This window comes from Podarcis muralis, chromosome 13 (genome assembly GCF_964188315.1).
Source record: "Podarcis muralis chromosome 13, rPodMur119.hap1.1, whole genome shotgun sequence".
Lineage (NCBI taxonomy): Eukaryota > Metazoa > Chordata > Lepidosauria > Squamata > Lacertidae > Podarcis > Podarcis muralis.
The window spans coordinates 50670334-50695047 of NC_135667.1; the positions used below are offsets into that span (position 1 = coordinate 50670334).

Below are 24714 nucleotides of genomic sequence, written 5' to 3' on the forward strand. Positions count from 1 at the left end.
TAGGAATGCATTGAAAATCAATTAATGCGTTCCTAGGGAAACCGCCTTCAGACCAGGTCCGGGGACAGTCTGTCCGGGGACAAGGGCTTTTCTTCCCACCCCCAGCATTTTAAAAAACCCCGGGACAGCGGAGGACTTCTCCGCTGTCCGGGGCGATCTTAAAATGCTGGCGGGCGGCATTTTAAAATCGCCCCGGGACAGCGGAGGACTTCTCCGCTGTCCGGGGCGATTTAAAAGCCCCTGGGAAGGCAGGCAGGGGGGACAAAGACTTTTGCCCCCCGCCAGCCTTCAGGACCTCTTCTGAAGGCGGGCGGGGGGCGAAAGTCTTTGCTCCCCCCCGCCTGCCTTCAAAAGCCGTCCAGGACAGCGGAGAAACACGCTGTGTTTCTCCGCTCTCCCGGGAAGGCAGGCAGGGGGGAGCAAAGACTTTTGCCCCCCGCCCGCCTTCAGAAGGTGTTCCCTCCCCACCGCCCGGCTTCGGAGCATCGTTCCGAAGCCCGGTGGCGGGAGGAGGTGTTCCCGCCCCGCCGCCCGGCTTCGGAGGATCGTTCCGAAGCCGGGCGGCGGGGGCAGGTGTTCCCTCCCCGCCGCCCGGCTTCGGAGCATCGTTCCGAAGCCGGGCGGCGGGGGCAGGTGTTCCCGCCCCACCGCCCAGCTTCGGAGGAGCCTTCCGAAGCCCGGCGGCGGCGGGAGGAGGTGTTCCCGCCCCGCCGCCAGGCTTCAGAGGAGGTCCGAGGACAGTGGGGAAGACGCGCTGCGCTTCCCCGCTGTCCCGGATATTTCCCTATGGGCTGTCGTCTTGCGAAGCAAGCCCATAGGGAAATTCGTCTTGCGAAGCGCCTCCAAAACGGAAAACCCTTTCGTCTAGCGGGTTTTCCGTCTTGCGAGGCGTTCGTCTTGCGAGGTACCACTGTATATTATTTCCCAAAAGCCTGTTGCTTTTTTACAAGTCCACCACGTATGAAAAAAATAACCCTTTGGACTGTTTGCATTTCCAACATTTATTTGATACAGTCTTGTACATCTCAGCCAGTTTATTAGGTATTAAATACCATCTGTATATCATTTCCAAATAGTTTTCCTTTAATGTGTAACAGGCAGTAAATTTCATATCTACTTGCCACAACTTTTCCCTTGCTGCCATGTCAATATTATGTCCTGAATATTGCAGTTGCTCCACTCCTGAGTTACAGGCAAACAATTTCATATGCTTCGAGCTCTAGGTGTGAATATTATGGGCCATATGGAGAGTTTAGCTGAAGCCATTGGATGACTCATTCAGAGTTATTCCTGGAGAAATAAACAAACTTGTCCACTGAGCAGAGAACCTGTTTTGTTACTGGCTGTAGGAGGAGTCCGGATTTCAAAAGAACTATGCTATGTTATCCCCAGCAGGATTTTCCTGCTGCAGAGAACCTTCCTTTCTTGGAAAGTCTCTGTGCCAAAGAACGGCAAAGTTTAAGCAGGGTGGAGAGCAGTGAAATTCAGGAGTGCTGTGAACAAGCCCAGCCTGTCACAGTAACCTTTGATCGCCTGGAATCAAGTGGAGGAAAGCCAGGACACAATGGCAGCAAAATGGCTGCTGGTGTTTTCCGTGGTTTGGGTGTTCTTTTGGGGCTCAGCCTCCAGTGGGAATGTCCTCATCTGGCCGGCAGACGACAGCCACTGGATCAATTTGAAATTCATCATGAATGAGCTCACAGCCAGAGGCCACCGAGTGACTGTCCTCCTGCCTTCATTCTTCCGGATAATTGACCCCAGTGAACCTTCCCCTTTCCCGATAGAAGTGATATCTGCTCCGTTCTCAAGGGCAGAGATGGAAGATCTCCTGCAGGACTACATACATCTATGCACTTATGGGATCCGAGAACTTTCTTCCTGGGAATTTTTCAGCAAGTTGAATGCCTTAGTAACACACGTGATGGATCGATACAAAACTGTCTGTCATATAGCTGTGACAAATAAGAAACTGCTGGAGAAGATGGAATCAGCTGGTTTCGACGTTCTGCTTGCAGATCCACTCATTCCTTGTGCAGAACTGTTGGCTCAGAAGCTCAGGATCCCATTTATATACACCTATCGATTCTCTTTTGGAAACACAGTGGAGCGTCTATGTGGATGTATGCCAGCCCCTCCATCCTATGTGCCTGCTAGCACAGGGGAACTAACAGACAGGATGTCCTTCACAGAGCGGGTTCGAAACATGCTCTTTTACCTCTTCCAAGATTTCTTATTCCAGCACGTTCAATATAAAGGCTGGGATGAGTTCTATAGTGATGTTCTAGGTAAGAGCTCGCTCCTCGTTCGGGTCATTGTATTTTTGACATCAACATCAAAAAGTGTTGTTTCACATACACATTTCTGTCCTGTGGTTTTCCTCATTTTTGCCTGGTCCATCACCCAGTCCAGCTCCAGTGTTGAGGTGGGAGATGGCAGGGAAAGCAGAATTTAGGTAACTGAGCATGGGGTATGAAGCTTGTGCAAGAGAAAAAGGTGTTTCAGCTCCCCTTACCTGTACATCTCTCTCTGATGCTACCATTGAACTCTGCATCCCCACTTTGTAGAAGAACAGTGCAGAAATGTAAGTAGTTGTTTTTTGCTAATTTGTGGATATATCACACTAAAATGCAAGCAGAGATGCACATTGTTACCATATTTCATATAACGTCTGCTTATATTTCCTGTATCCGCTTATATTTCCACGTTTTGGGCTACAATTTAAAAACAAGTATTTTATGCCTTGCTTGAGCCAAAAACTACATGATGAAATTCTGGGAGGTGCGATATCTGACTCTAGCTGTTCTGTTCCATTCTGTGCGGTGGTTTGCGAAAGTGTGAATTGGTTTGGTCCACACGGACCAAATGAGACTGTCAAGCATCCCTACCTGTAACCCCCTACGGTGATCCTGCCTAGCTCATAGCTGTCAACCTTTCCTTTTTTGTGTGGGAAATTCCCTTATTCCAGTGCCATTTCCTGCTGCTTCCTGCTCCTATCCCGGATTGTTAGATATCCTGTAGACTGTCCCCGGGACAGCTGAGGCTGCTGATCCCTTATTTTCAAATCTGAAAGTTGACAGCTATGGCCTAGCTGCTGGCTGGATCCACGAAGCGCTCTGATGGGGTGAGAGGGAATGGTAGACTGGTGAAGTCAGGACCATTTTCAGTGGTCTGATGAGGCACAGGAGGTGGAGCGTAAAAGAACGCAGGAGGTGCTCCTGCGGACAAGAGGCGGAAAGACCTGAGTTGGAAGGTGCTGGGCTCAGGACAAGGTAGAAAGAGGGGTGCTCTTATGAGCCAGCCAGGATTTTCCTGTACTTGACAGCCCAGCAGTGAGCAACCTCCCACTGCCTGAGGACCTGCTCATCTTTACAGGTCCAGGGGGCCAGCCTGCCACTGCTGCTTCCTTCTCTGGCAGAGGCATCACCCCAGGTGAGGGAGGCTTAGGTTCTCTGAGAGCAGGAGTGAATTCTTACCCTTGACATTTCTTCACCCAAGACTACCCCTAGCCCTAGCTCTTAAGGAGGTCAGCCCTGAGTGCTCTCTGGAAGGACAGGTCCTGAAGCTGAGACTCCAATACTTTGGCCACCTCCTGAGAAGAGAAGACTCCCTGGAAAAGATCCTGATGTTGGGGAAGATGGAGGGCACAAGGAGAAGGGGACGGCAGAGGACGAGATGGTTGGACAGTGTTCTCAAAGCTACCAGCATGAGTTTGACCAAACTGCGGGAGGCAGTGGAAGACAGGAGTGCCTGGCGTGCTCTGGTCCATGGGGTCATGAAGAGTTGGACATGGCTAAATGACTAAACAACAACAACAACCCCTAGCCCTATTGATGTAACTAACTGGAGACAATACAAGACTTGCCTTGTGAAACCGACTACCCACATAATCTTGTTCCTTGCACAGCATCCCTTAGCAGTTGACACTGATTCATTTGAGTTAAGGGGTGATATGATAGCCATGGTCAAATATATAAAAGGATGTCATATAGAGGAGGGAGAAATGTTGTTTTCTGATGCTCCAGAGAAGCGGACACGGAGCAATGGATCCAAACTACAAGAAAGAAGATTCCACCTAAACATTAGGAAGAACTTCCTGACAGTAAGAGCTGTTTGACAGTGGAATTTGCTGCCAAGGAGTGTGGTGGAGTCTCCTTCTTTGGAGGTCTTTAAGCAGAGGCTTGACAACCATATGTCAGGAGTGCTCTGGTGGTGTTTCCTGCTTGGCAGGGGGTTGGACTCGATGGCCCTTGTGGTCTATTCCAACTCTATGATTCTATGATTCTATGATTTAACCACTAGCACCACAGAGATTGCATCCTCATCTGCTGCACGAAACTGCAGGAGAATGTCGTCTTGGCCAATAGCCATCTTTACTCTGTCTTGGCATGCATCTCCCCACCTGTGTATGCTAGAAACACTCTCTATGTGTCTAATTGTAGGCTTTAGAGGTCATCAGAGCCACTGGGAATGGCCCTAGCACCTCAGCAACAAAGGATATTGGGTTGCCAGAGATTTTTAGACCTAGCCCTACTCAGAGTAGACCTATTGAGCTTAATGGACATGACGGACTACCTTAGATTCTTTAATATCAGCGAGTCTGCTCAAATACCTTTGCATTTGAGGCTGATATTTACGGTAGGTGTGGACTTTGGTCTTTCAAATTTCAGCGGCGTCCTGCGAGAGGCCAAAATCCATCACAACCTCCAACCTTCCATCTGCAGGTGCAACTACGCCATAGCTGCAAAGCCCTGCGATGCCCCCTGTGGCATGGTTGACCAGTGCTGGGAAACTGGTCACGCTGCCCTCAATCTGCCACTGTTCACAGTTGTCCAGAAGAAACTATGGTCCCACAAGCAAAAAAAGTTTCTCCAATCCTGTGCTTATAGGAAAACCATTTCATTTGCTTCAAGTTTTGTGTGAGAATATTATGGACCACATAGAGAGGTTAAGGTAAAGGACCCCTGACCATTAGGTCCAGTCGTGGCCAACTCTGGGGTTGCGGTGCTCATCTCGCTTTACTGGCCGAGGGAGCCGGCGTACAGCTTCCAGGTCATGTGGCCAGCATGACTAAGCCGCTTCTGGTGAACCAGAGCAGCGCACGGAAACGCCGTTTACCTTCCTGCCGGTGCGGTACCTATTTATCTACTTGCACTTTGACGTGCTTTCGAACTGCTAGGTGGGCAGGAGCAGGGACCGAGCAACAGGAGCTCACCCTGTCTCGGGGATTCGAACCGCCGACCTTCTGATCAGCAAGTCCTAGGCTCTGTGGTTTAACCCACAGCGCCACCCGCGTCCCCATAGAGAGGTTACCTGAGAGTAATTCCTAGTAAGACAAACAAAAGTGTATATTGAACAGAGAGGCTGTTTCGTAACTAGGCGGAGTAAGAATCATGAACCCACGTTTCGACAGGATCATGCTATGTAACAGGATTTTGCTGTAGCAGAAAACCACCTTTGCTTTGACGAACTCTGTGCCAAAGTACGGCAAAGGTGAAACAGGGAGGAGAGGCACAGATTAGAGGAGTGCCCTGCATAAGCCCAAGCCTGTCACAACCACCTTGGAGCTCTCTGAATCAAGCGTGGGAAAGCCAGGACGCAATGGCTGCAAAATGGCTGCTGGTGTTTTCCGTGGTTTGGGTGTTCTTTTGGGGCTCAGCCTCCAGTGGGAATGTCCTCATCTGGCCGGCAGACGACAGCCACTGGATCAATATGGAATTCATCACGAATGAGCTCACAGCCAGAGGCCACCGAGTGACTGTGCTCCTGCCTTCATTCTTCCGGAAAATTGACCCCAGTGAACCTTCTCCTTTCCAGATAGAAGTGATATCCGCTCCATTCTCAAGGGCAGAGATGGAAGATCTGCTGCAGAACTTAGTATATTTTATGACGTATGATGTTCATGAACTATCTTACTGGGAGTTTTTCAACAAGTTGTCTGACATCGTAACTGTGACAATGCATCGGCAGAAAACTTTCTGTCAGATGGCTGTGACGAATGAGAAACTGCTGGAGAAGATGGAATCAGCTGGATTCGATGTTCTCCTTGCAGACCCACTCTATCCTTGTGCAGAACTGTTGGCTCAGAAACTCCGGATCCCATTTATATACACCTATCGATTCTCTGTGGCAAACACAGTGGAGCGTCTTTGTGGAGGATTGCCAGCCCCTCCATCCTATGTGCCTGCAAGCATGAAGGCGCTAACAGACAGGATGTCCTTCATGGAGCGACTCCAAAACATGCTCTTCTACCTCTCAAATGATTTCCTCTACCATCAAGTTCTCTATGGAGACTGGCATCAGTTCTATAGCGATGTTCTAGGTAAGATCCTGCTCCGAGTTTCGGTTACTGTATTTTTGACATCCGTACCAGTAAGGTCTGATGCATGGAGACATGTCTGTTGTATTGCTTCGCTCTCTATTTTGCCTGGTCCTTCACGCAGTCTAGCTCCAGCACTGGAGTGGAAGGGGGAGATGGACTGGGGATTTAGGGAACCAAGCAGGGATAGTGATGGTGTTAGGCTTGCCTTCCTGGGCAGGTAAAGGTAAAGGGACCCCTGACCATTAGGTCCAGTCGTGCCCGACTCTGGGGTTGCGGCGCTCATCTCGCTTTATTGACCGAGGGAGCCAGTGTACAGCTTCCACGTCATGTGGCCAGCATGACTAAGCCACTTCTGGCGAACTAGAGCAGCGCACGGAAACACTGTTTACCTTCCCGCCGGAGTGGTACCTATTTATCTACTTGCACTCTGACGTGCTTTCAAACTGCTAGGTTGGTAGGAGCAGGAACCAAGCAACGGGAGCTCACCCTGTCACGGGGATTCGAACCGCTGACCTTCTGATCGGCAAGTCCTAGGCTCTGTGGTTTAACCCACAGCGCCACTTCCTGGGCAGAGCATTCCACAATTACCGCTCCCCACATTAAAGGGGGGCGCCGTTTGCGTGGTTGCGCGCAGCCCCCTGGACCCTATGTGGCACCATTGGCACAGGCTTGGCTTCGCCTCCCCCCAGGTGGGATACCTGGAGGTCTCTGCCTACCTCAGCCAGTTGCCCAATCCCGCCTGGGGAGGCGTTGCCAAGGTGATCAGGCCAGGTAGGGGGAGGGACTACCTGCCCACACAATAGGGGGAGGACCTTACCTGGGAATCGTCAGTTGGCTCCAGAGCTTCTCCCACCCTACCCACCCTCAGTTAAGACTTCTTTTGCAGGTTAACCTTTTCTCCGCTGGTACGCGGGCGCTGCTACGTCAAGGTCGCTGTTGAAGGGCCAGAAAGGAATTCCCCTGCATTGGCAGGTTTGCCTTTCCCGTAGCAAAACGTCACAACTTTGGTGGTATCAGGCCTTGGGTGGAATCCTTTAGTCTATCTTCCCTGATATATTTAGCTGTGTCTTATTGTATCGGCTCAGTTTTAAGTATTGTTCTCCACTCTGAGACTGCCTGCAGCAGTGCAGCAATGGGACCGCCTCTCCTGGTCTGCCCCACAGAGGACCTTAAGGTCCACGAATAATCATAGTTTAGAGGTCCTGGGCCCTAAAGAAGTCAGACTACCCTCCACCAGGGCCAGGGCCTTCTCAGTGATGGCTCCAACCTGGTGGAATGCTCTGTCCCATGAGACCAGGGCCCTGCAGGATTTAACTTCCTTCCGCAGGGCCTATAAGACAGAGCTATTCCGCCTGGCTTTCAATTTGAACTTAGCCTGATCTTTTATTCCCCTTCCTTCCCTCCCCCTCTCCTTTTTATGAAGATTACCCGCTCTGGGATCCCACAGCTAATTCTCCCCTGGTCTCCTCACTGGCCCAAATAGGACTAATTTAGCCAGCTAGCCCTGGTGATCATCTAATGTTTATTGGATGGATTTCCCCCCTAACTTATTTTTGAATTCTGAATTTTATTGTTCACGTTTTATACTGTTTTTTATGCTGTTTTTTGTGGCATCAATTAAGCGTTTTAAATTTGTTGTTAGCTGCTCTGAGCCTGGTTTTCTGAACCGGGAAGGGCGGGGTATAAATAAAAAATTATTATTATTATTTATTAATGAAGAGAGGGTGATAAATGTGATGAAGTTTTCCTGCCTTTTGTGAATGGGAGCCTAGCTTCAGAAACGAGCTGTATATTACATGAAGAATCTAGTAGAGGGAGTGACTTGACGTTATCTTTTTGAACAGCCTATACAGTGGAACCTCAGGAGTCAAATGCCTTTAAACTCAAATGTTTTGGCTCCTGAACGATTGAAAACCGAAAGTGATTATTCCGATTTTCGAATGTTTTTCGGAAGCCGAATGTCCAGTGTGGCTTCCATGGCTCCTGCGGCCAATCGGAAGCCGTGCCTTGGTTCTGGAACCATTTCGGGAGTCAAATGGCCTCCCGGAATGGATTAAATTCGAGAACCAAGGTATTAAATTTGAGAACCAAGGTACTGTATTGAAGCAGTCCATTCCGGGATTTGTTACATGCCATTGATACTCATCGCATAAAGGATCTTTGCTCCGCTTAGGGCTGGGCAAATAGACTCATTATTTAATTGTGCAATCATCAGCTTGGGGTCATTGTACCTCTGCTGGGGAAACGTTTCTGTTTGCCGCTATGCAGGGGAACAAGCTTCTCATCCTCTTCTGGCTGCAGGTGTGCTGTTGGGGCACCAGTTCTGGTGGGAAAGTTCTTGTCTGGCCCACAGATGGCAGCCACTGGATTAACATAAAGATGATGCTCAATGAGCTGGCCTTGAGGGGCCACTCAGTGACGGTGTTGATACCCTCAGCCTCTTACTTGATCGATCCGAAAGAGGCATCGTCTTCCTCTTACCGCATTGAGGTCCTGCCCGTGACCTTCACCAAAGAGGAGGTGTTGGCTGTTGTGGAGAAATTCCTGGATGTAGCGACGTACGAGTTGCCCACGCTCCCCTTTTGGAAAGCTATGCAGAAGATGAGAGAATTAGTTGCTTCCTTCGAAGAAGTGTCTAAACAGGTCTGCGACAGCATTTTCTACAATGAGACACGGATAGCGATGCTGAGGAAGGAGGACTTTAATGTCCTCATCTCCGACCCACTGACACCTTGCGGTGACCTGCTGGCTGAGTTGCTCGGAATCCCCTTTCTGTACACTTTTCGGTTCTCAGATGGCAACAGCATGGAGAGACTCTGTGGACAACTCCCTGCTCCTCCTTCCTATGTCGGTGCCAGCACTGGAGGGATGAGTGACAGGATGAGCTTTGTTGAGAGGATGAAAAATGTCCTCTTCTATGCTTTCAGCGATGGATTTTTCCTGTATTCCTTGGCAAGTGAGTGGGATCGATATTACAGAGAGATTTTAGGTAAGTGTAGGCAAACTTTACAAAACGCGGGTGGTGCTGTGGGTTAAACCACAGAGCCTAGGACTTGCCGATCAGAAGGTCGGCGGTTCGAATCCCCACGACGGGGTGAGCTCCCGTTGCTCGGTCGCTGCTCCTGCCAACCTAGCAGTTCGAAAGCATGTCAAAGTGCAAGTAGATAAATAGGCGGGAAGGTAAACGGTGTTTCCGTGCGCTGCTCTGGTTCTCCAGGAGCGGCTTAGTCATGCTGGCCACATGACCCGGAAGCTGTACGCCAGCTCCCTCGGCCAATAAAGCGAGATGAGCGCCGCAACCCCAGAGTTGGTCACGACTGGACCTAATGGTCAGGGGTCCCTTTACCTTTACCTTAGGCAAACTGTAGGGTTTTTGTTCTTCAGAGGGGCCAGGGTTTTATTTATCCAAAGTTACAGTCAGATGCTCTGGGGCAGGCTGTGGCTCAGTGGCAGAACATCAGGTTTGCATGCAGAAAGTTCTCAGCATTTCCAGGTAGCTGTGAGAGAGACCCCTGGACAGCCCTTGCCAGTCAGTGTGGACAGAATTGAGCAAGATGGACCAAGGCAGCTTCCTATCTTCTGATGCTTCCACCCCGAAAAGTTGAAAATGTTATCATCTTTGGCCAACAGGGTGCTGCTGTTGTTTGCTGTTGATTTGTGGAGCTTTGAAGTACGCGGGAAAAGATTGCAAAACCTGTTTGACCACAGACGATAACGGGACAGAGAAATATGCATGGCATGAGCAACAGTGACTCATCTCATTTGACTTTAAACAAGCCAGGAGTCATAAAACCAGTAACAAGCAGCAGTTTGAGGCTGGCTTGTGATCCCAGTAGCACTGAGCCATCCCCTTCCGGGTTTGTTTACTTGCTGGCAGCAGCAGGGGAGGAGCCAAGTGGCAGCAAGTGGGCTGTGATAAAGTGGAAGCTGAGGCTGGTGTCACGGACTGGCTGGATGCAGAGTAGTGGGAGGCACCAGCTGGGAAACCCCCAAAGGAAGAAGGCTCAGAGCCCGGGGGGGGGGGTGGGATGGGAAGGCAGTGAGTGGTTAGAGGAAGCAGACCGGGAGGAGGTGGTATTGGAAGCTGAAGAGACAACAGGGTTTAGTGAGCAGGAAGAGGCTGTGGAAGAGAGCAGTTCAGACTCAGAGGCAGAAGTGGAGGCTGGAGAAGAGGAGGACCATGAAGCCAGAGATGAGGCAGGCTGCTGAAGAAACCAGGGGGTCTCCCCCTCCTGCTGTGACCAGCTCCCCTCCCGCCTGGTCACCCAGAACCAGAAGAAGTATGAAGAGGATGGGGCAAAGATGGGCATGCTGGTGGATGCTCAGATTGCTTGGAAAGTACCCAGGGGAGGAGGAGACTAAGGGAGCTGTTGGGAAGGTGGGGACACACAGAAGGGAATGGCCTCACAGGGGCAAGATCTACCGGGAAGAGTTGCTGTGCTCAGTAGGCCTGGCCTCCTGAGCCGACCCTGTTTCCTTGAATAAAGAGTTAACTTTACTGACGCCGTGTGATTTATTGCCGACCGGCTCCTGACACCTGCCAACCGAGATACTGGACTCTTGAGGGGTGCATTCTAAAAAGTGTAACCAAAGAGATGCGAAGGCTAACTCAGCCCTCCTCAACGAACAACCAGATGTTTGAAGGTGGTACAGTATATATCCCTGAGCACCAGGTGCTGGGAAAGGAGAGAGGGAAGCAGAGAGGCATTGCCTTCATGCCCAGCTTGGAAACTTGCTAGAAGCAGATCTGCCCAGCCACTGCTGCAAACACCAGGCTGGGCTAAATGGACTTCGGTCTGATCCTGAGTTGCTCATCTTTTGCTTTCATCGTAAGCACAGGAGGGCACTGGGAATGTTTTTGGCAGCAGAAGAATGGGAGAAATATGACAGAACTGGGGCAGTGGAAGACAACAACTGTGTGAGATATATAGGAATGACCTGTGAGCAGGAAGTGATCCTTCCTGAAAAATAAACGTTGTGTTTCCTTTTCAATACAGTGGTACCTCGGGTTAAGTACTTAATTTGTTCCGGAGATCTGTACTTAACCTGAAACTGTTCTTAACCTGAAGCACCACTTTAGCTAATGGGGTCTCCTGCTGCTGCCGCGCCGCTGGAGCACGATTCTGTTCTCATTCTGAAGCAAAGTTCTTAACCCGAGGTTAGCGGAGGTTAGTGGAGAATGTAACCTGAAGCGTATGTACCCCGAGGTACCACTGTATTAGGTGTTTCTTATTCCTCCCTTTTCTTAAAAAAAAAATATTCAAGATGGTTCATTCCAAACTCTTTCCTAGTGGGTCACTGAGAATTTGCCCATAAGGTCTCAAAAACCCTGAGAAATGCAGCTTCAGCCAGCCTCCCTCAGCCTGGTTCCCTCCAGAGGTTTTGGACTACAATTCCCATCAGCCCCAGTCAGTGCAGACATGCTGGCCGAGGCTGATGGACTCTGTAGTCCAAAACTTCAGGAAGGAGCCAGGTTGGAAAAGCTGATCTAAGCAGTTTGGAAACAACAGTGATGTGCCTTCAGCTATCAACACTGACTTTGAAGCAATGGGTTCTTTCAACTATTACTCAACTGTGAGCTTGGGTGTGCCTCTGAAAGAGTATCCACCAAGGAGCCAAAGCCAATCCTAACAAGCAAGCATGTGCAGTACATTCATTTCTGCAAGCTCAGCCCCCTGTTGTGGTTCACATTTATTGTCTTCTTTTTTCAGGTGCACCTTACACTGCTGAAATGTAATGTCTGAACCACAGTATTTCTGGAAGCAAGTTTGCCAAAGCAGTTGAAGAAGAGTCGAGCTGAATTTAACCCCCTTCCTTTTTCTCACTAAACAGGGAGACCCACAACATTATGTGAAGTGATGGGGAAAGCAGAGATCTGGTTGATTCGCACCTACTGGGACTTTGAATTCCCGCGGCCTTTCCTACCCAATTTTGAATTTGTGGGGGGTCTGCACTGCCAGCCAGCCAAGGCTTTGCCAGAGGTAATTCCCTCCTTTGCCTGTCAACTGGTCGTGGTAATCGTGCCTGGTTCTCCTACAAAACACCACCAGGAAAGGGGAGGACGTGTGGTGGCGAGGACAAGTTGTTGTTGTTTAGTTGTTTAGTCGTGTCTGACTCTTCGTGACCCTCTGGACCAGAGCACGCCAGGCACTCCTGTCTTCCACTGCCTCCCACAGTTTGGTCAAACTCATGCTGGTAGCTTTGAGAACACTATCCACCATTTCGTCCTCTGTCGTCCCCTTCTCCTTGTGCCCTCCATCTTTCCCAACATCAGGGTCTTTTCCAGGGAGTTTTCTCTTCTCATGAGGTGGCCAAAGTATTGGAGCCTCAGCTTCACGATCTGTCCTTCCAGTGAGCACTCAGGGCTGATTTCCTTAAGAATGGATAGGTTTGATCTTCTTGCAGTCCATGGGACTCTCAAGAGTCTCCTCCAGTGCCATAATTCAAAAGCATCCATTCTACGGCGATCAGCCTTCTTTATGGTCCAGCTTTCACTTCCATACATCACTACTGGGAAAACCATAGCTTTTACTATACAGACCTTTGTTGGCAAGGTGATGTCTCTACTTTTTAAGATGCTGTCTAGGTTTGTCATTGCTTTTCTCCCAAGAAGCAGGCGTCTTTTAATTTCGTGGCTGCTGTCACCATCTGCAGTGATCATGGAGCCCAAGAAAGTAAAATCTCTCACTGTCTCCATTTCTTCCGCTTAATTACGTATATGTGGAGGAGGATGGCTTTCTTTCATGGGCTTGCTATGAATATCAGCTCCAAATCTGAGGTAGTTGGTGGTTTCACAGCATCCATATCTGAAGGTTTATTTAGGGGCAAATTCAGGGGTGACATTCAGAGTGGAAGCCTGGAAGATGGACAGATCTGACACAGAGGACACATTCTATCTCAGGCTTCCTCAACCTCGGCCCTCCAGATGTTTTTGGCCTACAACTCCCATGATCCCTAGCTAGCAGGACCAGTGGTCAGGGATGCTGGGAATTGTAGTCCCAAACATCTGGAGGGCCAAGGTTGAGGACGCCAGGGCTATCTTGTGTTCATCCCAGTGGAGCTTGTGGAGAGACATGGATTGTGTCCCATGTTTATGTGGGGATGGATTCTGGTCTGGGTTTCAGTCCATTTCAGATTTCTCTAGAAGTGGCAAAGAGATTGCAGTTGCGGGCTGCAGATGATTAACCTGCTAGCATCACGTTTGCTTCCGAAAGTGGAGTGGAGAGATATGTCAGTCCCACTCAAGTCCTAGACATATTTAAGCGCAAGCTGGGGTGCAGCAAAAGGCTGGGAATAGGGCCTAGGAGCCATCAGAGTGCTAGGACAGCCCTCAAGTCAGTAGCTCAGCAGCTAAAGAGAGCCAGTGTGGAGAGCCAGTGTGGTGTAGTGGTTAAGAGCGGTAAACTCGTAATCTGGTGAACCGGGTTTGATTCCCCACTCCTCCACATGCAGCTGCTGGGTGACCTTGGGCTAGTCACACTTTTCTGAAGTCTCTCAGCCCCACTCACCTCACAGAGTGTTTGTTGTGGGGGAGGAAGGGAAAGGAGAATGTCAGCCGCTTGGAGACTCCTTCGGGTAGTGATAAAGCAGGAAATCAAATCCAAACTCCTCCTCCTCCTCCTCTTCTTCTTCTAAAGGGCCACTCTTACCACACAGCCCCAAGAAACAGGCTTCAGACCAGGGGGCAGGAATGGCTCTGTGAAACAACAGTCCATTGTAGGCAGCTCCAGGAAAGACCTTAGTTATCATTTCCCCTTTAGGACTTTAGAACTGATAAAGTAGGCCAGGTATTGATATTGATCTTCTTGTCATTATTATATTCAGGGCTAGCCAACCAGTTTACTGGGATTTAATTCCCTCCCCAATCTCTCTCTCTCTCTCTCTCTCTCTCTCTCTCTCTCACACACACACACACACACACACACACACACACACACACACACACAAGGTAGATTAGATTCAACTTGTCAAATAAGGCAAGTTGACAAAGGCAGAGTAATACTATATATGAATTGCAATTCACAAAGCTATAAAATATGTTCCCAAGATTTAATACTTCGATTGACAACCGTAACAGGAAGGAGAAGCAGTTTTTGTCCTTGTTATCATCGTAAATACTATAGGCTTAGTAGTACAAAAACACTTCATTAACTGAAGCCTGATATTTATTATTAGTAGTAATAGTAGTATATCTCTCAAGGTACGGTAATTCTCAAAAATTGGAAGATGAATTTAATGTATTGCTGGGGGACACTGCCACCTTATGATGAATGATGGAATTCCACTGATATTAAACAAAAATGTATCTTTCTCACAATTGCTTCACATATTTTGTAGGTTAAACTGGTAATCTTCTTTGGCTTTTCATCTGGTCAAACACAGAACTTACCAAACAGTTAAAACCATAGCTGTCAACTGTCCCTTATTTGGCAGGACAGCTGTGTCCCGCTGCTGTCCCTTATTGATGGATGTCCCTTAAATGTCCCTTAAACGATGTCCCTTAAATTTCAAAGGAAGCAGCTCCTCTCCCTCCCTCCCTGCTGGCCAGGGAGGAGGGAGGCTCCAACTGTGTTGCTTGGCTGCGCTGCTCACCCAATAAGGAATCTAAGAATGACTGGGGGGTGGAGCTTGCATGCCTTGTGCCGATCAAATCGGCTGCGTTGCCTGTGCTCAGCGCTTCCCAGCGGAGAGGTGACAGTGGTTTTTCTTGCTGCATCCCCTTTGCCGGGTTGCTGCGCTGTGGGAACCACCGCTTGAGGCTTTGTTTGGCTGCTGGCTGGGCTTTCTGCCTTTAGCTTGGAGGGGTTCAGAAGTTGAACATACCTGTGCTTGGAAAATTCCTTATTTTGGCTGCTGATCCCTTATTTTCGAGGCTGCTGGTCCCTTATTTTCAAATCTGTAAGTTGGCAGCTATGGTTAAAACAGAGGTGGGGGAGCAGGAACTGCAGACCGTGTTGGGCGACAACTCTCTTCATTCCTACTCATTGACCATGGTGTTTGAGACTGAGGGGAGCTGGAGAATACAACAATCACTGGAGGACCACAAATTAAATTCCTCACTACTGTTGTCTTCTGCATTTTACTTATTCTTTTCTCTCTCTCTCTCAGAGGTTGGGGACCTGTGGCCCTCCAGACATTGGTGTGCTCCAAGCATTAGACACTCTGCTTTACTTAGAAGATCTCTCCCATTTCCCAGTCAGCACGGCCAATGTTCAGGATGTTATTACAGCACAACTTATAAAATAAGCCAAGAAAAAATGGATTACCACAGCTAGTCATGTACGCATTTCAGGCAGCAGAGGGAACGTTACTTTTAATTGCTTTTGCCTTTTAATAGGAAATGGAAAAATTTGTCCAGAGTTCAGGAGAACATGGCATTGTGGTCTTCTCCCTGGGCTCAATGATTAAAAACTTAACAGAGGAAAAGGGGAACATGATCGCATTGGCCCTCAGCCAGCTTCCACAGAAGGTATGTTCTTTTGGATGCCTGCTTGGTGCTGTTTTTTTATATATATATATATATATATATTTGCTTTCGTAGATTTTCACGGGTACAGGAATGCAGGTTTTGGTGTCCTCGGGTATCTTCCCGTGTAAAAGTTGGGGTGTCTAGGCGACGTTTCGACGAGGTCTCACTCGTCATCTTCAGGCTTGTGCTTTCGGCTTCTTGTTACTGGAACAGAGCAGGATCTCAGTGTTTGAGTTCCTATAAATACTGTAGAGGAGGTATGGTGTATGTGCCTTTTCTTCTTTTGTTCCTTAATTGCTTGAGGGATATCTTGAGTGATTTCTTGAGTGATATCCTGAGTACCACTTAGGTGGGTCATTAGGTGTGGATTAGTTGCTAAAGCCTTTGTGTCTTGACCTCTTGAACTTTGTGAAGAGTTTTTCTGAGAAGATGGGTGTACTACATTTAGTTGTGCTCTGGCTTGGCTTCGTGTATAGGGGCGAGCTGTGGTTTTGTGGCCTGTGCCAGCCAGATCTGTGTAGGGATTGCAGGGGGGTGCAGCATCCGGAGGTGCCACCATGGTTTGGCTACTGGATGGTGTCTGTAATTTATCTGTGGAGAGGGTCTGGGTTTGGGTCTGGTGTGGTTGATTGGTGATGGCGTTCTGTGTGCCTCTGGATCTGGTGTCAGTTTTTGTGGGGAGGGCTAATTTCCAGATGTCTGGCAAGCGGGATGTGTCGTCACGCTTGTTCATGTTGTGAGGGTGTTTCTCTATCTCGATGGCTTCCATGATTATTCTCTTGTGGTGATGTTCCATGTTAGAGAGCAATTTGGAATCTGCAAAATTAATTTCGTGTCCTGTTTCTTTCATGTGTTGGAAGAGAGAGGAAGTTTTTTCTTCTTTTTTGACGGCATTCTTGTGTTCTGCGATACGTGCATTTATTCGTCTGTTTGTTTGTCCAATGTACGTGGCTGGGCAGACTTTGCAGGGTATTTCATAGACCCCTTGGTTTTCCAACTGGATTTTATCCTTGGGGTTTCTGAGGATATTGGCTATTTTTTGGTTGGCGCAAAAGGCTGTTTTGATATTGTGTTTATGGAGGATTCCTCTCTCTTCCAACACATGAAAGAAACAGGACACGAAATTAATTTTGCAGATTCCAAATTGCTCTCTAACATGGAACATCACCACAAGAGAATAATCATGGAAGCCATCGAGATAGAGAAACACCCTCACAACATGAACAAGCGTGACGACACATCCCGCTTGCCAGACATCTGGAAATTAGCCCTCCCCACAAAAACTGACACCAGATCCAGAGGCACACAGAACGCCATCACCAATCAACCACACCAGACCCAAACCCAGACCCTCTCCACAGATAAATTACAGACACCATCCAGTAGCCAAACCATGGTGGCACCTCCGGATGCTGCACCCCCCTGCAATCCCTACACAGATCTGGCTGGCACAGGCCACAAAACCACAGCTCGCCCCTATACACGAAGCCAAGCCAGAGCACAACTAAATGTAGTACACCCATCTTCTCAGAAAAACTCTTCACAAAGTTCAAGAGGTCAAGACACAAAGGCTTTAGCAACTAATCCACACCTAATGACCCACCTAAGTGGTACTCAGGATATCACTCAAGAAATCACTCAAGATATCCCTCAAGCAATTAAGGAACAAAAGAAGAAAAGGCACATACACCATACCTCCTCTACAGTATTTATAGGAACTCAAACACTGAGATCCTGCTCTGTTCCAGTAACAAGAAGCCGAAAGCACAAGCCTGAAGATGACGAGTGAGACCTCGTCGAAACGTCGCCTAGACACCCCAACTTTTACACGGGAAGATACCCGAGGACACCAAAACCTGCATATATATATATATATATATATATATATAAGTTGTATGCTGGATTTTGGAAAAGTGAACACAATGCTTCAGTTGGGAAGAAAGCGGGAGAGGCTAGGGTGTTCCTACTACTGATAAAATACAGGGGTCAGCAAACTTTTTCAGCAAGGGGACCGGTCCACTGTCCCTCAGACCTTGTGGGAGGCCGGACTATATTTTGGAAGAAAAAAAATGAACGAATTCCTATGCCCCACAAATAACCCAGAGATGCATTTTAAATAAAAGGACACAATCTACTAATGTAAAAACACTCTGATTCTCGGACTGTCCACAGGCCGGATTTAGAAGGCGATTAGCCCAGATCTGGCCCCCAGGCCTTAGGTTGCCTAAAGGTAAAGGGACCCCTGACCATTAGGTCCAGTCGTGACCGACTCTGGGGTTGCAGCGCTCATCTCGTTTTATTGGCCAAAGGAGCCGGCGTACAGGTCATGTGGCCAGCATGACTAAGCCGCTTCTGGAGAACCTGAGCAGCGCACGGAAACGCCGTTTACCTTCCCGCCGGAGTGGTACCTATTTATCTACTTGCACTTTGACATGCTTTTAAACTGCTAGGTGGGCAGGAGTTGCCTACCCATGGATAAAAACTTGCTTGCATACTGGGTGTGGGGGAAATGGCTGTCTCTGTAGAATCCACAGCCAGGTTGCTCATCAAGGCAAGATGGCTTGAGTATATAACACCAATCCTGGTCCAACCTCATGGACTGCCAGTTAGCTTCCAGGCCCAACTAAAAGTGTTGGGTTTTGACCTATAAAGCCTTAAACACCTCAAGACCACAATACTGAAAGAAGCGCCTCTCTCCATATGAACCAACCATCAGTGGTTGGCAAAGTTTTTGTGGCTTGGGCTGGTTCATGGTCCCGCAGATGCTGCAGTGGGCTGGAGTGCGCTTGCATGCACAGACGCTATTTCTGGCACTCCTTCTGGTGCGGAGGAGGCATGCGCAGCTTCTCATTGGCTGCAGGAGGCTCCTGCAGCCAATGGAAAGCCAGCCAGCATCATGGAAGGTGGTCCCCACTCTGCTCCGCGCCAGTTTAAGACAGTGCACGGTTGCCAACCCCTGAATGAGATCATCATCTGAGGATATTCTCCATGCGTACCCTCCATGAGAAGTTTGGAACGTGGCAACATAAGAACAGGTCTCTTCTGTGGCGGCGGATGCCCTTTAACCAACTATGGCTTTTTAGAAATGGGTGGGATTTTAATGCTCTAGTTTTTTATGTGGGGTTTTGCTTTGTTTGTAGGTTGCTTTGGGTTGTCTTGTGCAAGATAAAATGACTAACAAATTTAATAAATAGTAGTTGTCGTTATGGTCCCCTTACGTGATTTCAGTTAATGGTGATGTCTGAGAGGAGAAATGTAAAGTATTGCACTTGGGCAAAAAAAATGAGAGGCACAAATACAAGATGGGGGACACCTGGCTTGAGAGCAGTACATGTGAGTCTTGGTTGACCACAAACTTGACATGAGCCAACAGTGTGACACGGCAGCTAAAAAAGCCAATGCAATTCTGGGCTGCATCAATAGGAGTATAGCATCTAGATCAAGGGAAGTAATAGTGCCACTGTATTCTGCTCTGGTCAGACCTCACCTGGAGTACTGTGTCCAGTTCTGGGCACCACAGTTCAAGAAGGACACTGACAAACTGGAACGTGTCCAGAGGAGGGCAACCAAAATGGTCAAAGGCCTGGAAACGATGCCTTATGAGGAACGGCTAAGGGAGCTGGGCATGTTTAGCCTGGAGAAGAGGAGGTTAAGGGGTGATATGATAGCCATGTTCAAATATATAAAAGGATGTCATATAGAGGAGGGAGAAAGGTTGTTTTCTGCTGCTCCAGAGAAGCGGACACGGAGCAATGGATCCAAACTACAAGAAAGAAGATTCCACCTAAACATTAGGAAGAACTTCCTGACAGTAAGAGCTGTTCGACAGTGGAATTTGCTGCCAAGGAGTGTGGTGGAGTCTCCTTCTTTGGAGGTCTTTAAGCAGAGGCTTGACAACCATATGTCAGGAGTGCTCTGATGGTGTTTCCTGCTTGGCAGGGGGTTGGACTCGATGGCCCTTGTGGTCTATTCCAACTCTATGATCGTATGCAATTGCTATCTATGCTGCTATCAAATGTGGAATTTTAACCTTATTTTTGCATTTGACTTTTGTTTGTGATATTTTCAGAATGCTATACTTCTCTGAAATATGAAGCTGTTTATATATATTTATATATTTGTACACACACACATACACTTCCCTTTAACATAGTGGGCGAGAGGCAAAAGTTACTTCGCAAATGATGTACTAATTCTTCTGGGAAAAGATACATGGGAGTAAATGTCCATTGAATACCAATATGGGACATAAAATAACACTGGAGAAAGTTTAGCTAAATAAAATATGTAAGGCATAATATAAATAGGTATACTACTCACATTTTAATTAAACATCATTATGTCTAGGACTGGGTACAATCTCAACCACGGTGCCACATATTAATAGTTCAATGAACAGAATAGAACTTAAGTCTTGTTGGCCATTTAAAATAGGCACATATTTGAGCTTTTCAAAAAGAAAACTGGTTGTTTTTTGTGTAAAGACAAAAAAATAAAGAAATAAAAAAAAATACCACAACTGCTGAAGCACTGGTTTTTATAGAGAGCATTTAAGCATATACTTAAGCAATGTGCTAAAAAAAAATGTTCGGCTTTAGCTGTATTCATGCTCAATGTTTTAACTTTTAATCTTTTTCCTTTCCTTTGTGTTGATAAAAGGTCAATATAACCTGTGGGCCAGCATCAAGCTTAATCATCTTTGCAATTATTCTTTCATTTCTCCCCGCTCCCCCCCCCCCCCCCAAATCCCAGGTTCTCTGGCGTTACAAAGGAAAAAGGCCAGACACATTAGGAGCCAACACCAGACTTTATGACTGGATCCCACAAAACGACCTTCTGGGTGAGAGATCTTATGCTGCAAACATTGGCTTCATTGCTCCATTCTGACAATTGCTAGGAAATACATCCCCTGCATTTCCATGTTGGAAACTACATACGCAAAGCACTGTGGAACCCACAAAATGTATTTGAAAACCCGTTTCCAACTATTCATAATTTGGGTGACTGCAAAATTCATCCATTTTAGAAAGCGCTATTTTGTGATTGAGCGCTGAAAATCCTTGGGTTCTAGAAACACATTTTGTGTGTGTGTGTGTGAATGGCGATATTAAGGGATTGCATGTCAACTGGACTAAACTTGAATGCTGTAATCAGTAATCAGTTGCAATAATCTGCTTTTATTAGATGGAGTCCAGATCTTAAAAAGCATTGTCATCTATGGATATCTCTGATGGTTAGAGCGTGGTGCTGGTTAACACCAAAGTTGCAGGTCTTAGCCTTGTATGGGACAGCTGCAAGGGTCAAGACACTCATAACTTACAACATTAACTACAGTGGTACCTCGGGTTACATACGCTTCAGGTTACAGACTCCACTAACCCAGAAATAGTACCTCGGGTTAAGAACTTTGCTTCAGGATGAGAACAGAAATTGTGCTCCGGCGGCGCGGCATAAGCAGGAGGCCCCATTAGCTAAAGTGGTGCTTCAGGTTAAGAACAGTTTCAGGTTAAGGACAGACCTCTGGAACGAATTAAGTACTTAACCTGAGGTACCACTGTACTGGTCTCTACTGCCACAATAGGCGCTGTGATTCTCCAACGCTTTGACTTCACTCCCAGGGGTGCACTCCATTGTTTCTTGAGACAGACAGATGCCAACAAGTTACTATAATTATTCTGGTCTCATGTTATCAGCAGCTGGAGTTGTGATAGTTTGGAGGTCTCAGCAGGTATCAACTGACTACTAAAAAGGTAAAGGTAACCCTGACCGTTAGGTCCAGTCATGGAAGACTCTGGGGTTGCATGCTCATCTCGGTCTATAGACCGAGGTAGCCGGTGTTTGTCCGCAGACAGCTTCTGGGTCACGTGGCCAACATGACTAAGCTGATTCTGGCGAACCAGAGCAGCGCACGGAAATGCTGTTTACCTTCCCGCCAGAGCGGTACCTATTTATCTACTTGCACTTTGACGTGCTTTTGAACTGCTAGGTGGGCAGGAGCTGGGACCAAGCAACGGGAGCTCACCCCGTCGCAGGGATTCGAACTGCTGACCTTTCGATCGGCAAGCCCTAGGCGCTATGGTTTAGACCACAGCACCACCCGTGTCGCCAACTCCCAAGTGATTACTAGTGGTTTATATCTTTTGATCACCATGATCGCCCATATTTTTCTCAACAACTCACTACTAGTTGAGAAAAATATGGGCGATCATGGTAATCAAAAGATATAAACCACTATAGTCGTACTTTGGAAGTTGAACAGAATCCGTTCTGGAAGTCTGTTCGACTTCCAAAACGTTCTCAAACCAGCTCCTGCAGCCAATAGAAAGCTACGGAAGCCGTGTCTGATGTTCGGCTTCCAGAAAATAGTTTGGAAACCGGAACAGAACAATCACTACCAGGTTTGCAGCGTCCGGGAGCCAAAACATTTGAGAACTAAGCTGTTTGAAAACCAAGGTACGACTGTATAGGATGGGGAAATGTAAACGGATATTTCAACGAAATTAGGCATTTTGGGGTCTTGGAACCAGTGAAAAAATAGCATGTCATATACAAAGTATGCAGTGGTATCAAAATTTTTTTTGGGGGGGGGTACTTAGATGGGGAAATTTATGAATGATTCCTTATCACATTTTACCCATCTTCCCATTCCAGGACACCCCAAGACGAAAGCCTTTATAACACACGGTGGAACCAATGGGATTTATGAAGCTATTTACCATGGTGTTCCCATGGTTGGGATCCCCATGTTTGCTGACCAACCCGATAACGTTGTGCACATGAAGGCAAAGGGGATGGCTGTACAGCTGGACATTCATACAATGAAGACAGAAGACTTAGTGGATGCCGTGAACACTGTCATTCACAATGCCACGTGAGTGAGACACAGATCGCCTTCTCTGTACCATGCCTAGAGCAAGCTAGGTACTTCAGCAATAGGTTTTGGAAGAGAAAAATGTAGCCGAGAAATCATTAGCACATATTATTAATATTCTATAGCCAAGCCCATTCCCACCTGGCCCCATTTCCTCCTGCCCTGCTGTGGTCATCTTTTTGCCACAAGTGTTTGCTTCTACCACGTTGGGATACATTTTCTCTTGCCAAAACCACATTTGAATCTAGCACCTTCTGACATTTCTACTACTGACTTTCTGACTTGAGTTCTACTACGGAACTCAAAGGCTTTTGCCCCCAAACACCTCATGCCCTCAGTCTGAGGGGCAGACGACCCCGAAAGTACCGTATTTTTTGCTCTATAAAACTCACTTTTTCCCTCCTAAAAAGTAAGGGGAAATGTGTGTGCGTCTTATGGAGCGAATGCAGGCTGCGCAGCTATCCCAGAAGCCAGAACAGCAAGAGGGATTGCTGCTGTCACTGCACAGTGATCCCTCTTGCTGTTCTGGCTAAGATTCAGAATTTTTTCTTTTCTTGTTTTCCTCCTCCAAAAACTAGGTGCGCCTTGTGGTCTGGTGTGTCTTATAGAGCGAAAAATACGGTATATCTCCTTTTATTCAGTCCCCCATAGGGTTATGGAGCCAAAAGTAACACTGCAACGGTAGTCAATCTCTTCAGTCTATGATTTTCGAGTGCCAGTCAGTCACTCATTCAGATTTTTGCAACAAATTACGCTACCAGTCTACAAAATGCACATAGCATGTTTCTGGAACATTCACAAGGCCACTTGCCTAAGAAAATCAGCAGAAGTTATAGGCAAATCAGAGCAATGTCTTCCCTTAATTTCCCTGTGTTACTTGCCATAATACATTAGTTAGTAAGCTGCCACAACAGTCTTGTTTTTAAATCCTGGGAGCAATTAAAGACTGCCGTCCTTTGAGTTCTGGCTCTATATTAATTTGTTCTTGATTCTCTATCTTCCTCCAGATATAAGGAAAATGCAATGAGACTGTCACAGATCCACCACGACCAACCGATAAAGCCACTGGACCGGGCTGTCTTTTGGATTGAGTTTGTCATGCGCCACAAAGGTGCCAAGCACTTGAGAGCAGCTGCCCATCATTTGACCTGGTACCAATATCACTCCCTGGACGTCATTGCCTTCTTGATCGGTTGCATGGCAGTTTTCATATTCATTGCTGTTAAATGCTGCTCATTTTTTTGTCGGAAATGTGGCAGGGTCCTTAGGAAAACAAAAACAGAGTAACTTACCCCTGGGACCCGGCCATCGTTGTGTGGCCTGCATTATTCAGCATGCTCATGACTCGGTATGTTAATACCCACCCCCCCTTTATGAAAACTGCACCTAAAACTTCTAATTTTTTTGCCACACTTTTCAACTCAAACGGATGTACAAGCAAGCCAATCTTAACTCTGCTCCATTCAGCACCTGAGTGAGTAATGTATTGATGATGGTTCACACTTCGAGATCGCTCGTTTTTGTTTTGAACTGAGCTTATTCTGTAAACTCCACACCTGGCAAAGTAGCACAGAACCTTTTTATTTGGAGGCAGTGACACTCTCTATGAATCTCTCAAAATATACATCTAAGTGTTGCTAAAGTGGGAAATTGCATAAACAACGTGGCCCTTTTCAAGATCGAGAACCGTTTATTTCTGAAACACAGCAGTCAAGGTTTCCTGTGGACATCTGTCACCTGCTGCTGGAGTACAGCACGTGCACAATCGATACGATCCAACAGACACTAGTCATGCCTGAATCCGCTTGGAATCAATGGACTGAAAATGCAAAATTTAATGTTTAAGTCCCACATGCTGGATAGTCCGCACCGAAGCCGTTCCAATAATGACACAGTGATCCAGGAAAAAATGTGTCTAATTGCACATCTGCTGAAATTATTAATATTGTAATTCTTAAGAATTATGGTTTTTTTCCATTGTGATAGAGCTGCACGCATACTTCAATTCAGGACTGGAATAAATGATATTGGTGTAGAATTCAGTTTCCTCAGGAT

General features: G+C 47.4%; 1 protein-coding gene across 3 annotated transcripts; it reads left to right on the top strand.

Annotated features, from left to right (window-relative positions):
* Positions 1 to 1373: 1373 nt before the first annotated feature.
* Positions 1374 to 24697, top strand: LOC114583729 (UDP-glucuronosyltransferase 2C1-like). 3 transcript variants are annotated; one of them, XM_028705135.2, is made up of 6 exons: positions 1374 to 2285; positions 12152 to 12300; positions 15657 to 15788; positions 20541 to 20628; positions 22440 to 22659; positions 23667 to 24697. In XM_028705135.2, exons 1-6 carry the CDS (start codon positions 1565 to 1567, stop codon positions 23944 to 23946), a joined length of 1590 nt encoding a protein of 529 aa, XP_028560968.2. In that variant the 5' UTR covers positions 1374 to 1564; the 3' UTR covers positions 23947 to 24697. The 3 variants fall into 3 exon arrangements, with proteins under 3 accessions (XP_028560968.2, XP_028560969.2, XP_028560967.2); XM_028705136.2 differs by lacking the exon at positions 1374 to 2285 and adding an exon at positions 5346 to 6319; XM_028705134.2 differs by lacking the exon at positions 1374 to 2285 and adding an exon at positions 7994 to 9308.
* Positions 24698 to 24714: the final 17 nt, after the last annotated feature.

Coding starts and splice junctions, on each gene's coding strand:
- LOC114583729 (XM_028705134.2), top strand. CDS start 8,582: ATGCAGGGGAACAAGCTTCTCATCCTCTTCTGGCTGCAGGTGTGCTGT. Junction 12,301..15,656: donor CAGCCAAGGCTTTGCCAGAG/GTAATTCCCTCC, acceptor GCCTTTTAATAG/GAAATGGAAAAATTTGTCCA. Junction 22,660..23,666: donor ACTGTCATTCACAATGCCAC/GTGAGTGAGACA, acceptor ATCTTCCTCCAG/ATATAAGGAAAATGCAATGA.